The sequence below is a fragment of the Triticum aestivum genome, chromosome 7B (genome assembly GCF_018294505.1).
Source record: "Triticum aestivum cultivar Chinese Spring chromosome 7B, IWGSC CS RefSeq v2.1, whole genome shotgun sequence".
NCBI lineage: Eukaryota > Viridiplantae > Streptophyta > Magnoliopsida > Poales > Poaceae > Triticum > Triticum aestivum.
In genome coordinates, this window is record NC_057813.1 from 630,780,280 (window position 1) to 630,796,138 (window position 15,859).

Consider the following 15,859-nt stretch of genomic DNA (forward strand, 5'->3'; position numbering starts at 1 on the left):
CACAACAAGCCCGCCTCCTCAAAGCAAAGGCAAAGGACGGGGCGGCCGGCAAAAACAAGTGCGGCGGCGGGGCCTAGAACGCAGGGCACTGCCACCGTCTATGCAGACGCCGCCCTAGCCGAAGCAATATCATTCCCCTACTTCTACACCGCCAGGCAGCTCGGACGACAGTCCCCAGCCTCCTACGCCGCCGGATACGTGTTGTATTGCGTCGACGTCAACGCGTCGCCGCTCCATTTGGCCGACTCGGCATCACCACAACTTGTCCGGTCGTGGACATTACGGTTGGATCAGTTCGGTGCCCGCTCTTTTTTTGCTTCCATGTCTCAACTAGGCGAGTTGGCGTATGACAACGCAGGCGCGCAGTTGTTTGAAATGATCCACGACGGAGGCTGCTTCGAGGACGGACAAATGGATGACCTGCAGCCGAAGGTCCATGCCCAGTAGCGGGGCACACACACCCAACGGCCAGAATCATACACAGGGAGCAGAAGGGCACAGCATTTTTGCCCGATGTTCATTCATGGTTCCATGAGCACAATAATTTCAAGCCCTATTGTAACGAACTCATCCGTAATCAATCATGGGACAGAGTTTCTCAACCACCAACCACCGAGGGTTTACCACATCCAGGAGGCCGTGAACAAGTATTGCGATTTATAGTTAGGGGGAGAACGAAGAAATTCGCAGCAGCAGCTGGGCATCATCGTGGTGTCGTGTCGTGCCGCCCCCGCGTGCGTGCGCTGTTTCCTTAAACCAATACACCAGGCAAGGCAGCGCGACAGATTCTCCTCGGCTGGCCACGGCCGGGCCGCCGGTTCCCGTCAGCTGTCACCCCTGCGGAGCAGGGCGCCGTACTGTCGACGACGGCGACCCCAACGGCGGCGACAGCGGATAACACGCCTCCGCTCCACTTGCGTGCGCGTTTCAACTCTCCGTCCGTCCAGTCATCTCAGATCTCACCTCCTTCACGTGAAAAAGAAAGGAAAAATCGAGATCCGGCGGTGGGGCCGGCCGGAGATCCGAGCGCGACGGAGGAATCCTCAGCCGATCGGCGTGGGGATGCGATGCCCCGGATCGCCGGAGAAAAGATCGGGCGGTGCTGGTGCGTGCGTGTCACCGCGCATTTCCCCCATCCGTCGTCCGAATGGAGATGGATGCGTGCGTGTGTGCAACCATGATGCACGCCGCCGCTTTCAGCCACCACGTGTGCCGCCGACGGCGACCGGGGATAGATCCCCACCGAGGTGAGGTTCGTACTAGAGGCGACGATGCACGGCGCCCCTTGGGAGTATGGAAGGATGGATAGACTGATGGAGTGATGGATACCTGGGGACTGGACTGGATTGGGAGCACCATCGGTTAATTCATTAAGGCATGAAGAAATGGATGCGAGCGTGATGGATAGATAGACAGATGGACGGAGGGGCATCACACCCATCTTTCCTTTTCCCCCAGTTTCAAAAGAGAAATCCCCAATTCGATTGCCAAAGTCTTTGCAATGCAATGGAATGCAATTGGTGGGTCGGATGTGACCCGGAGGCCTCACATGGTGGGGTGCCGCTCTGGACTGGTCCAGCGCTACGCGTGCAAAGCCGGGCCAAAGCCTCAAAAGGGAGGGAATGATGGGGTGGATGCCTACATACATTCCTCTTCCCCCTAACCAAAGGTAGCCTCTGTCCATCCATCTTTGGGCCTGTCCACCCCACCCATGGAAGGACCATGCCAGTTCTGATCGGCAAATGCCAGTAACAGCAAATGGTGGCAACTCCAGGGTGCTACCCATCTGGAAGTGAAGATCAATGCACTCTACTAACTGAATTCTGGTGTCTTGCCATTGATGCATGTGGAACAAAAATGCAATGTCGATGCAGAATATTAACAAGATAGGCAAATGCGACGACGACGAGTCGACGACGCTCTGCGACAAGAGAATTGATGACTAGAGAGCCTACATTCACAGGATTAGTATGTAGGAGTATTCCACAGAAGAGAGTTTTGGCAGGCTTACCAAAAGGGGGGGGTTTACGGATCACGGTACAGGTTCCTACTACTTCTTAACATGAGATCACATGGCATGATTATTAGACGGTAGTACATGACTTAAAAGAGCTAGTAGGAATGGTCTGTGTGCTTGCTTTCCAGTTCCGGGTCTCGAAAACTAGGGAGAGAGAAAAAAAGGCTGCAGAAACATACGCGGCGAGCTAGCTTAAGCCGAGGCCTTCGCCTCAGAACGCCCTCTCTTCAGAACTCTACTTCGACCGAGCCGACCGACGCGATCCCGGTGCTCAGGCTCCTCGACTCCTGCCTGCTCGCGTAGTCGTCGCAGCTGCTACCGCCGCCGCCGCCGCCTAGCCTCTTCCCGGGGGCCGAGCTCAGGAGCTCCAGGCCCTGCTTGCCCATCTGCTGCACCTCCTGCGGGGACAGGATCTTTATGCAGGACACGCTGTTCACGAATTCCCTGCAAAGTTGGAAGGTGCGGCACTGCTGTTAAAGAACAGCGTGGAAAATGAAGTAACACAGATCATCGTCGGGGCGGTCAAGGAACTTACTGCCAAGGGTCGTCACCGACCAGAAGGACGTCCTCCTCCCGGTCGACGAATACAAGCTGCCAGCCTGATCTCATAGGGTCTTCCAACTGGCCCTCAAGGCCGAATAGGCGCCCCAGTTCCCTACGTAGTTCATGGTAGTTGCTAAACTTGGTGATATCAAGCGACCTTCCGTAGGTTCCAGATTTGTAAACCTGTTTGATGTTCACATGGAAGAAAAAATCACAAATCAGTTGTGGCATTGGAACAAGCTACCAAACATCCGAGCATCTTTTTTCTTGCGTCTAGTTCTAGTGTGCGGTCAATGCTCCAAAAGTTGAGTAAAAATAAGCATCAGATGTGTTTCTACCAATTTTAAGGCATGTCTTTCTATATATTGATAGTCACGAAATGGGCAAAACAGACAGCAGCTATATATTGTTAAAGAAGCAACATAGTTTCAGGGAAATAAGCAAGATAGTTTTAAGGAACTAACATGATTGCTTGTCATATAGAGAAAGCCACTCACCTTCACAAAGGTTGCAGGTGGTTGATTCACTTGATCAGGAGTGTGTGAACATGGCACATATCCCGACTCATCCAAGCATCCTGAACTATTTAGTGTCTGATCCAAGGAGAAATCATGTTGAGAAGGACTCAGAAAATTGGAAGTGGAATAGGGCATTGCCGTCGAATCATTCTCGTCGTGAAGACCTCCTTGCATCAGAAGTGAGTGTGAGTCTATATTAACGCCGAACAAAAGATGATTCTGAGGATCAGAGCTCCCATCTTGATCCACCAAGCAACCTCTTCCAGGAAGTGGCGCCAATGCAGAGCTTTGAGGTATGCTAGGTGGTGTTGAGGATAGCTGTTCCATATGCGTGGTGGACTGAGGCCGAGAAGGAATCAGAGACTCCACTGCAACTCGCTTTGACGACCATGAGTCAGGGACAGGTACCGCAGTAGGCCTTGACATACTCAGGTGTGAAGCTGTTTCTGATGAGAATGGCCCCAAGGTATTATGCATGGCGGGGGCACCGGATGGGGACAATGAGCTCATATTCGTGTCCGAAAAGCTCTGAGACTGCGAAAACGGTAAGGCCGTTTGCAGTGCTGTAGGTGAAGACTGAGGACCTGGGGAGAGTTGAGAATATGCTGACTGGTAGTTCGCCATATTCTTCTGTTGTTGCATATGCTGATGTTGAGGGACTTGCATACCCTGTGATTGCTGCTGATTTGATTCTTGCTGTTGGAGAAGCTGTGGCTTCTGCTCATTGAAGGACTGGCACCGTTGGAGCTGCTGTTGAAGGAACTCAGACTGAGCCTGGCCCTGGATCGTGGCCCCATTGATGTTTTGAAGGTATGACTGCTGCTGAAACTGAGGTTGCATTTGCTGTAAAATCTGACTTTGCAGAAGCGGCGTAGCTCTACCAACCATGTTTTGTGGCTGCTGGAACTGCAACATCGTGGGTGACATCTTTGTTGGGTCCTGGAACGCAGCCGCAGCCATCGTTTGGTAAATGTCAGGCTGTAGACCAAGTAACGATGCATCCAGCCTTGGCTGCATCCAGGGATTCATACCAGCACCACCGAAATTCAGCGACTGGAAACCAGGGCTTGCACTATCTCGAAGCCACATGAGCGAGGAAGTCAAGTCATCATCCTTACCACCTACAGAAAGAGATAGATAATTTATAACACTCCATACTGAAAGCATACTACACAATTATTCAAGCATAGCTATTTACGAATGCTAGTTAAAGACCAGCTGTCCATCATACCATGCAGAGAAGGCAAGCCTGTTGGCCATGGTCGCTTCAGTCTGAGTGGAAAAGGAGTAGGGTACATCGGGAAAGTTGTCAGGGGTTCAATCTCCCAAAGTGACACCCTTGGCTGCCTCTCTCCAGCAGTTGATTCATCCCAGCCAACCTGCATTTTTCACAGACAAAGTTCTCTGTCATGCTAAACTGTGAAGTTATGCCAAGCAATCTCAATAGGAATTTGCATCTCATCAAACAATACATGGGTAAACAACAGGCGATGTTCATGTACAGACTTGACTGGATACAATAATTAGTGTTAGCCCGTAAATATACCTTCACAGACCGCCAATGTGAGTTTGGCCAACGGACAGCATCAAGATCACTAATTCCTGTAATTGTCCCCATGTATCTGAACAATAAGAATTGGTCTGGTTAGACAATTAAACATTTTTAGATAAGACTGCTAATAGTTAATACAGTAGCATTTATTGCTGCAACATGTTTTTAGAGTAAAGATGAAAAGCACATCAAAATTTAATTTAGCATACCTCCGAACACTTGATTCTTCTGTCTCAAAAAGCATCCTGAAACGCATCCCCACCGATATACGGGTATGATACACGGCTTTTACATACTTGGCAAGTGGTATAACAAACTCACAAGGGCTAGCTCTGCAGAAACAGAGGGTTTAACTTAAAGCATTCAGAAGGAAAAACACTGAACAAACGAAAGCATACACTTTTTTTACCTTGGGTTATAAAAGATTGTAAACCGGCTATTTGTTGAGGCAGCATGAGCAGCTGCAGCAAGAAGACCAATGTGCATGCTATCACTTGATAGGACGGAAGATGGCATGACAGTTTGTGGCCGAGTTGCCCGGCGAATTCCCAGAAGAAGCTGATTGTTGTCATTCCTGAAAATTCAAGGAGATGCGCAAATTTGACCAGTGAGAATCTGCATGCACATACCAGAATTTGAATAGACGTCGAGGAGAGAGGGGTGCCAGTTATATCATCTCGAGTGTTGGAAGAATGAACATACCAGATAAATAGGACAGAGTCCCCAGCAACGAGTCTCTTTGCACTTACAAAGACACTCCAGCCTGTTGTGAGAAGATGCCGCTTTGGCTGACCTGCAAAACTAGAGCTTATGAGTGAAGTTCTTCGTTGTCTTAAAATAAACCTTCACCCGGGGAAAATAGAAACAGATGGAATCATGCTTGACATTGTTCCCTGACACATTTTTTCAGAAGACATCAGAGACTGAGAACACTCACCGCGAAAGATGTGACGGAATTTCCACTCATTGCCATGAAGATCTTTTGCAAACAACTCCTGTGCTGGAGGCTGCATGGTGAAATCCTACAAAAAGTTACAGGCAAGTTAGAAGAAGAGTTGATGGTCTGGTTCACTCCAAGAAACCAAGTAAACTCAAAATTCATGCTGGAAAGTGTAGAGGAGCAGCACAGACCAGCGGAGGAAACACTTTCTCAGCTGCTCGCCGGGGAACAGAGAAGCCGCCATGCGTGCTTGTGTCACTCGCAGTTAATGTTTTGCAAAAATAATTCGTTGGCTGTTTGTTTGCAGTACCTAATTCAGCAGGTAGATACGGATCTTTGAGCTCTTGCTGAAAAGAGAAGCAAGCTAAAGTTACTCTCTTGGATACTGAGTTAAAAAAAACTTGCACATAGGACATGGTAAATATGAAAAAAATTTCACACACAAAAAGAGTGATATGAATTACCGGGTTAAGTGGTTGCAAGGTCATCTGCGCATAGACCTCGTCCGTCTCCGCATCAGCCTGAAGGTAATAATAAAACCAATGATCAAACAAAAAGATAGCAGTGATATTACTTAGCTGGTAAAAATATGTGCTCCAAATCTCCACACTTACATGCATGGTCACATTGTGCAGCTGGCAGATAAGCTGTGGAGGCAAATTGGGGTAGTTGGGGATCTGAGACTCGATCTCTTTATTCGTCGATGCGGCTACCTGAGACAGAAATTCACCCAGTAAATAATCTACATAGACAAAGAAAGCAAACGATTTCTGAGATAATTAAGCCAGATTTTTTTCTGTTCGGCGACGGAGGTTAGGATTCAGGATCATGCAAAGTTCCTTGCACTGGAGGTGGAATTCTGCACCAACCTGCTCGCTGTGACCCTGTGGGAAGTACACCACCCTGCTGCCGACCGCGGGCAAGGAGACGAGCGGGCCGGCGCAGGCGTGCCATAGCTCCGAATTCAGGCACTTGTGCTCCTCAGCAGCTGTAATGACATAATCATATGAGCAAAAGACTTGTCAGTGCTGATTTTTAACAGATAATGATGGCTCTAGGGGCTGTAACAGCTCTGAATTCATATGCTGGCCTTAAAGATTATTCAAGAAGGTGGGCATGCAACGAAATGAACTTCTAATTAGTGGCCTAAGGTTATTAATTTCTTCTTCATCTTACATGAAAATCAGCAATTTTTCAGACGAAAATACACATATTTATTCCAGTAAAAAAATAACTAATTAACACGCAGAGCAGGAAATTGGATGGGAAATAGGCGAGATTGCAGAACTGAAATCCCATTCCAAAGAAGTTAGTACTGAACTGCAATTTCGCAGGCATAAAAGTACCCCCAAAACACACAAGAAGCATTTTCATGTAATCAATTGCAACAACCCCTAACAAATCCAAATATTACTCCAGACTCGAATTCGACGCATTGGGCTACGACGGCCTGATCACACGGTCATAATCAATCCGAGGAGAGAGCCTCCGAGGAAAAATCACAAGCACAAACGAGAGCCAAGTAGTACTGCTAGTCCCACAAACTCCAAATCACACGGACAGCGAATAAATGAAGAGCGAGGGCAGCAGCAGTAATGGGCGGCAGCCCACGGACGGGGCAGGAGACAGAAGAATACCGTACCTTCCGGCGACGCCGGCGCCTGGGCCGGGAGGACGGCGCCCGCCGGCGACGAGAGCCTCATTTTTTGTTGCGATGAAAAAGGCCAATCAGAGACCGATCTGATGGAGGGGGGCAGCAATAAAAGAGCGTGCGCGGAGGCGGGGAAGGAAGGGGAGAGCGGAGGAAAGATTCCTCCTTTTCAGGCCAAATCGCAGCGCCTTCCCTAATAAACCCGTCGCTTTCCCGGCTCCTCCTGCTCCTCCTCGCCAACTCACTCGCCAGGGAACGGAATGGAATGGAATGGAAGGGAGCCGAGCCCCTTTTGCCGTGCGCAGTCACGCTTCCTTCCTCCCCGGGCAATCACCGCGGGAGTTCCGCCCAAGTTGCCGCCTCCGAGGGCAGCAGAAGCCGGCCGGGAGCCGCGATCCCCGGGCGCCGGAATGCGCAGGGGCCGCCGCCGTCACGGCCGCCGGAGCCGGGAAACGGTCGATCCGAGGAGCCGCCCCGTCGGATCTCGCGCCCGCGAGCTCCCGACGGCTCAGCGCCGCGCCCCCCGGCAGATCCGAGCGCCGCCGCCGGAGACGGGCATGCTCGCTGCTCCGCCGCCGCCTCCTTTCCTGCTTGCTTCAGAGCTCAGGAGCTGCGGTTACAGCTGGTTGCTTGCTTGCCTCGGTCCGGCTTTGCTTTTCTTGGGCTCGGCTTGCTTGCTTCTTCCTCCTCTGGCTGCTTGCTTGTTCTGGCTCTGGCCGCTGCCGCCGCTGGACCTGTTCTTGGGGTTTTAACCCCACGAGTGGTGCTGGCCGCTTTCCTCAGCCCCCCTCTCTCTCTCCCTGGTAGTAAAATCGTGTACTGTACGTACGCCCTTTCGTTCGTTTTACTAAGCGACTTGGGAAGTAGAGTAGTAGCAGAAGTATACTTGTACAGTTGTGCAGGAGCAGGTATTTTTATAGCAGTGTTGATGAGGCGTGTGCTCATGCTCCCCGGAATATGTGTGGCATGTGCAGTGAGGAGTGAGCGTTGCATGGACGATGTGCCTGTGTGAGTGATGTGAACGTTTTCTCCCTAGTGGAGTGCGGCTACTCAATTAATGGTGGTGTGTGTATAGTAGCTTTTCTTGCTTGCTGGAAGCACAGGGATTAATGGTGGTGTTTGTATTTGATGAAAAAGCAGCTTTGCTGTTTTCAGTTACTACATGGAATTTTTGTCCCTCTTTTTATAAAAAAAAATCGACCAGGTTGCGCCGCGTGAATCCCGAAAATGGACGAAATGAGTTTCGCTTCGGTACACCCCCTAAGAGTTTGGACGGATCTTAAAGATACTTAAAAAGGGTATTCTCGTACATTCACGGCCAACTAATTATATTCCTTTCCCGGTGCATCAAACAATAGATCAGAACAATCTAAACCTCCTTGTTAAAGCGGTAAGTTTTAATCTCCATCTTTAATCTGCATTGAAATTTGTAAACTTTTCTTTCGCGGGGGGGGGGGGGGGGGGGGGGGGACAAAAATGCACGGCATTTCAGGATCGAAAGTTGAAATTGCTCAAATGTGCTACTAAAATTCTGCTTATAATAGAATCAACAGCCCATATCAATAACTTATTACATGTACAATTTAACAAACTGGACAGAGTGAATCACAAAACTGAACCCAAAGAACATGTGGCTTTAGTTAATTCGTGGAACATTTCAAGAACATAAGTTCAAATTAGCCAAATGTGTTACTACTCAATTATTTGTCATAAGGAATGGACACTCTAGGTTGTCACCTTACGAGTAAAGATTTTCAGCCGGCCAAAAAATGTACAATTCTTGGTTACTTGATTTGTACTATTGAATCACATAGGGTTTTTTCTTGAGGTTTGCTTTGAATGGGGTTACAAGAGAACATTTCCATCACCCTAAATCCACTAGTAGAAAAAGGGCCAATTGTCCCGGTTCCTAAGGGCCTTTTGTCCTGGTTTTGGAACCGGGACTAAAAGGTCGTTACTAATGCCCTTGACCTTTAGTCCCAGTTCTTACACAAACCGGGACAAATGGGCCTCCACGTGGCCGGTGCGGCGAGCCCAGGCAGGAGGCCCTTTGGTCCCGGTTGGTGGCACCAACCGGGACGAATAGGCATCCACACGTCAGCATTTCAGGTGTTAGGGTTTTTATTTTTTTAAGGGGGGGGGGTAGGGGGTTAATTTAGATGTTCCATATATTGTGTTAGCTAGCTAATTAATACAGAGAAGTGTCCTCTCTTATCTCCGTGCTTGGTCGACCTACGTACTATACGTATAGAGAGGACTAGACACGCTAGCTAGTAAGCAAATGAAGGAAACAGAAGATCGTCATGAACATATGCATACAGAGAGAAGTGATATCGACCACCTCTCCTTCTCTGAGAGATTGGTTGAACAACAAGTTCTTGTATATCTATCCGACGCTACTGGCTACATATATACAATATAATTATCTCTTACAATATAATCTCCTAATTAAAAACCAACTGATTAGGGTCCACATGGTATTCTCCGTCTTTAGCGATCACGTGGTCAAGAAAGAATGCCGCCAATTCCTCTTGAATTCCTCGCATACGATCTGGTGGTAGGAGTTCATCTCGCATCCAAAATATCTAATTTGAAGAAGGGGGTCAACACATATATATGAATAAATAAAACTGAACACAAATGATGGTAATAAAATAAAATTGTGAATATTATTATTTACGCACTTCATATTGTTTGTCGGAGTAGCCCCGCTCACAGGTCGTGTGGCGGATGGACTCGCAAATGTAGTATCCACAGTAATTATTCCCTTGTTCCTGCCACAACCACTTTACAAGAAATAAAGGTCGATCAAACTGATAATTAGCAAGCATGCTAAATGGTATTGATGAAACTAGCGCTTGAATCACTAGGAGATGTGTGGAACATGCTACTATAGTACTTACTTTCGGGTGTCTAAATTACAGCTTCTTCGGCAGTCCCAGAGTTTTTGAGGTGAATTTATTCCAAACCCTGCCAGACAAAGAAAAGAATTACTTGATATCAGGAAATGAACAAATTGAAGTTGCCGATATGGTGCGATAATGATCGATTTAACTTACTTCTCTACAATTGCAGTCATGTCCGCATACTCCTTGGAATTTTTCCGTCCCGAGTCTAAGACGGTTACTAGTCCCTGCTCAAGCTTAATCTCTAGGAGAATATAGTGTAACCTGCGCACGCATGCATAACTCAACAATTACATTACTATAACCTCGACTAATATGGGAAACCGAATATGCACAAGACAGTAACACTCACTGGAATTCATAAAGGAAGAATATTATAGCTTTGTTTTGATTTAATACAAACGATTGTAGCAGCTTGGCCTCGGTATCTTTGGCCTGAAATTTAACCATATATGCATCTATGAGATTTGTGTTAATGAACCCAATATCACCGATTTGTCTTTTATTCAATTTGGCGATCTTCAATCTGCATAATATAGTGAGGATAATTAAAAATACATGCAATGAAAGAGCTGACCTATATAGAGAGACTTAATGACAGAAGTAGTACTACTTACAGGCAGTAGCAAGTGATCATTAACTTATCGAGGGCCTTTAGATTTAAAAACTCGAAGAACTCCTCAAATGCAACATTCAACAGTTCAATTCCAATGAGTTCATGCTCCTCTCTAACTCTCAGCGTCAAAATATTACTCCCCTCAGACTCTCTGCAGGTTTTCATATACCAATCATGGAATCTTCGCATCATCGTTGTTAGAGATCTTTCATCTTTGACGAGAGGCTTCCCGTACTCGTATTTGTGTTCGTCCACCTCCATTATATCAAAATGTGCATCGTCGGGCGGGTAATCTCCAAGATCGTTATAACCGGGCACCATTGTCCTGCCCGGATGATTCGCGGCGACGCTGGACACCTGGAGCAGGGGGAACAATTGGTTCGCGTGTTCGCCGAGCTGGGCAACTTTTTTCCCAGCTCGTCGTTCTGCTAACCTTTGACCACTGGCAGTACTTCTCGACCGCTCCGCTTCGATAATGACTTTGTAAGAATGCGCTCATAGTATTATTTCACCGGAGACTTTGGTGGTTTCTTCAGGGCAGCCAGAGTACGCTTCGCTTTTACAGGATCTATCTTCTCCTTTGGAAGTGGATTTTTCTTTGCTTTCACCCCTTCAAAGAAGTTGGTCACTTCGGCTTGCATGATCTTCGTGTTTTCCTCCTGGCTCCTCTCGTATGGTAACTTCTCTGGAGTCTTCAGAGAAGGACCGTATCTGTATTGCCTACCTCTGGCTGTACTGCTAGACGCTGGAGCAGACGGAGCGTTTGCGGCTGTCTTTCCTTTCTTACGAGGCGAAGGAGAAGGACGACGCGTCGGAGCAGCCGGAGCGGAGGCGGGTCTCTTTCGCCCTTGTTGACGAGGCGGAGAAGGAGGAGGCTGGCTGCTCGGGCATGCCGGCACAGGCGGAGAAGGAGGCGAAGTGCCGCCACGCGCCAGAGAAGGAGGCTGAGTGCCCTGATCACTCGCCGGAGGAGGAGGCGGAGTGCCCTGACTCACCGGAGGAGGAGGAGGAGGCGGAGGCGGCCAGTTCGAAAGGTTGATGAGCTCCTTCCGCCATAGGCATGGAGTCTTCAGAGAAGAACCCAGCCGAATCTCCCCTTCACCCGTAGGGTGGTCAAGCTCAAGGTCCTCAAATCCATCTGTTATTCGATCCACCATCACCCTAGCATATCCTTCTGGAATCGATCGGACGTGGTAGGTTTTGCCAGGTTCAGTAGGTAAAACAAAGCCAACAGCCGCCTTGACTTTCAATGTCATCCATCGCACCATAAGGTGGCAATGTTGAGACTCCGTGATAGCATCCACGGGGTAGCTAGCAGGAGCCGTGAAGACAGGCTCCAGCTGCTGAGTCTGCTCGGTGGAAGCCATGCTACTTCTCCGCTGAGATGGCGGGGTAGCTTCAAGGGAAGCTTCGGCAGGTCGTTTGCTGCGATCTGCTTCTCGTTCCTCTAGCCCTTGTACCCTTTCGTGCAGCGCCTACAGTTGGCTATGCTCCACTTTCTTCCTCCTCTCCTGGCTTTTGTAGCCCCCTGCGTTTGGAAATCCAGCCTTCCACGGAACAGAGCCTGGCGTGCCTCGTGTCCGTCCAGGGTGCTCAGGATTCCTGAGGGCCATTGTGAGCTCGTCCTTCTCTCTGTCTGGAACAAACGTCCCTTGCTGCGCTTTCTCGATGTACTCCTGAAGCCTCCCGACGGGTATTCGCAGTTGCTCTTCCGTCCAAACGCACTTCCCTGATGCAGGGTCCAAGGTTCCGCCAACCCCGAAGAATCAAGTCAGGTAACGGTCTGGCCAGTTCAATGTCTCTGGTTCGACCCCTTTAGCAATCAGGTCATTCTCAGCCTTGTCCCACAAAGGTCGGGCTTTGAGGTAGCCACCTGACCCCGTGCGATGGTGATGCTTCTTCTTCGCAGCATTTTTCTTGTTTGTCGCTGACATCTTCTTACTCTTTTCCGATGTCTTGTGGGCCACCAATGCGGGCCAGTGATCTCTGATCTTCTCATACTTTCCGGTGAATTCTGGTGTCTTTTCTTCGTCGACAAACTGTGTTTTCAGCTCATTTTTCCACCTCCTGAATAGTTCTGCCATCTTCTTAAGAGCATGAGACTTTATCAATTGCTCTTTAACTGGCTTCTCCGGATCCTCCTCTGGCGGTAGGGTGAAATTTTCCTTAAGCGTTGTCCAAAGATCTTCTTTCTGCATATTGGAGACATAAGACACCTCAGGGTCTTCTTTCTTAGGCTTTAACCATTGGTGGATACTGATCGGGATCTTGTCCCTAACAAGAACCCCGCACTGAGCACAAAATGCATCCCTTGTCTGGATGGGTTCAATCGGCTTGCCATCGCGCGCGATTGCTGTGATCTCAAACCTTTCATCCGAGCGCAACTTTTTCTTCGGGCCTCGTTTCTTTACCGAAGTTGTGCTCGATCCAGAGGGCTAGAGAAAAGAAGAAAGACGAGAGTTAATTAATATGTGTACATATGAAAATAATGAATGCATCAATTAGCTAGTCAGCACGGGCTTAACTAATATACCTGGCCGGACTCGGTTCGGTAACCGGAGCCGTCATCACGGTCTCCTTCTTGTACCTGCATTGGGTCACCAGAGCCATCATAATCATAGCCCTCTTCTTGTACCGGCATTAATGGGTCACCGGAGCCATCATAATCATAGCCTTCTTCACTACCCCGTCCTTCCAGACCATCTATGTCGTTGAGAAACGACGCAACGACATCACTTCATTTTGCGATTATGTCCCCCAACATCGCTTCTGTTGCTTCGTCTCGGGGGTGCTCCATAGTTTCTGCAAATATTTACAACATATCAATTATTATTCAAACATGAAAAATGGATATATATTAGTGGCAAACGTAGAACTAGCTAGCTAATCACAATAAGGAATCATATTAGTTGCCTCGACGCTACTTCTCTAGGGTTTGGGGTGGCCTCGACAATGCTTCAAGGGTTTGGGGCCTCGACACAATGCTTCAAGGGTTTGGGGTGGCCTCGACGACAACGCTCTTTTAACTTGGTAAATTTAGGTGGCCTCGAGAGAGTTTGTCGGGTAGGGGCGCGGCGGGAGGGGGTAGGAGACCAACATTGTTTTTTCTAGGGTTTGGGTGTCCTCGAGAGTTCTGGTCGAGCAAGAGGGCCGGGGGGGGTGCTCCCGTGGTATAATTTATCATGGTCGAGAGGGGGTATATATATATATATATATATATATATATATATATATATATATATATATATATATATATATATATATCGACCGCCCCTCATGTTGAAGTTATCCGGGAGGGGGTTATATCGACAACGACGACATACATACATGGGAAAATAATGTTATCGGGGAGGGGGTATATCAACCCCCCCCCTCGTGTTGAAGTTATCAGGAGGGGGTATATCGACAACGACATATACCCGATAAAAATAAGAAGACAAAAGAAGAAGAAGAAAGGAGAAGAAGAAAGGAATATAAGAGAAGCAATCGAAGAAAAAAAAGGAGAATTTTTTTCTTCTTCTTCTCTATTCCTTTCTTCTTCTCCTCTTCTTTTTCTTCTTTTTTCATCTTCTTATTTATTTCTCCTCTTCTTCCTCTCCTCTTCTTCTCCTTTCTTCCTCTTCTTATTTTCCTTTTTCTTCTCATTCTTTTTCTTCTACTTCCTTTCCTAGCTAGATATATAAAACTTTTATAAAAATGAAACTAACCTAAAATGTACTAAATCTAACTTTTGCATACATGAACATATAAACACAGAGAACATATATAATCTGAAAAACAATTATAAAAAAGCAAAAACATCATATTCTATAAAAAAATCATATACATATAATCTGGAAAAAAAACATCATATTCCATAAAAAAATCATCATATATATGAACAAAAACTATTATGATAACTGAAAGATCGTGGATGTCGCCTAGAGGGGGGGTGAATAGGCGCTTTAAAATAATTACGGTTTAGGCTTCAACAAATGCGGAATAAACCTAGCGGTTAATTTGTCAAGCACAAAACCTAAAACAACTAGGCTCACCTATGTGCACCAACAACTTATGCTAAGCAAGATAAGTAACTATGTGATAGCAAGATATATGACAAAGAACAATATGGCTATCACAAAGTAAAGTGCATAAGTAAAGGGCTCGGGTAAGAGATAACTGAGGCACGTGGAGATGACGGTGTATCCCGAAGTTCACACCCTTGCGGATGCTAATCTCCGTTTGGAGCGGTGTGGAGGCACAATGCTCCCCAAGAAGCCACTAGGGCCACCGTAATCTCCTCACGCCCTCGCACAATGCAAGATGCCGTGATTCCACTAAGGGACCCTTGAGGGCGGTCACCGAACCCGTACAAATGGCGACCCTTGGGGGCGGTCACCGAACCCGTACACTTTGACAACCCTTGGGGGCGGTCACCGGTACCCGTCGAATTGTTCGGGGCGATCTCCACAACCTAATTGGAGACCCCGACGCTTGCCCGGAGCTTTACACCACAATGATTGAGCTCCAAGCACCACCAACCGTCTAGGGCGCCAAAGCACCCAAGAGGAACAAGCTCAAGCGCACCAAGCACCCAAGAGTAATAAGCTTCTCAACTTGAAACTTCCACGTATCACTATGGAGAACTCAAACCGATGCACCAAATGCAATGGCAAGGGCACACGGAGTGCCCAAGTCCTTCTCTCCCAAATCCCACCGAAACAACTAATGCTAGGGAGGAAAATGAGAGGAAGAACAAGAAGGAGAACACCAAGAACTCCAAGATCTAGATCCAAGGGGTTCCCCTCACATAGAGGAGAAAGTGATTGGTGGAAAAACGTGGATCTAGATCTCCTCTCTCTTTTCCCTCAAAAACTAGCAAGAAGCCATGGATGGATTGAGAGATAGCAAGCTCGGAGAAGGTCAACAATGGTGGAAGAACACGAGCTCAAAGGATGATGTTCAATGGGGAAGAAGACACCCTTTTATAGGTGGGGAAAAATCCAACCGTTATGCTCACAACCCGCACAGCGCGGTACTACCGCTCCAAGGAGCGGTACTACCGCTAGGGTTGTAGTACCCCTTTGAAAAACAACAGCGAGGAGGCAAAAGGCCAGTAAAACCGCTGGAGTGGTAC

General features: G+C 47.9%; 1 protein-coding gene across 1 annotated transcript; it reads right to left on the reverse strand.

Annotated features, from left to right (window-relative positions):
• Positions 1-1,935: 1,935 nt before the first annotated feature.
• Positions 1,936-8,058, reverse strand: LOC123162439 (auxin response factor 17). The gene is made up of 14 exons (XM_044580216.1): positions 7,213-8,058; positions 6,440-6,558; positions 6,185-6,283; positions 6,035-6,091; positions 5,762-5,917; positions 5,568-5,652; positions 5,333-5,423; positions 5,040-5,204; positions 4,840-4,962; positions 4,625-4,700; positions 4,310-4,457; positions 3,058-4,199; positions 2,553-2,743; positions 1,936-2,461 (listed from the first exon to the last, which is right to left on the reverse strand). Exons 1-14 carry the CDS (start codon positions 7,271-7,273, stop codon positions 2,245-2,247), a joined length of 2,730 nt encoding a protein of 909 aa, XP_044436151.1. The 5' UTR covers positions 7,274-8,058; the 3' UTR covers positions 1,936-2,244.
• Between the last annotated feature and the right edge of the window lie 7,801 nt (positions 8,059-15,859).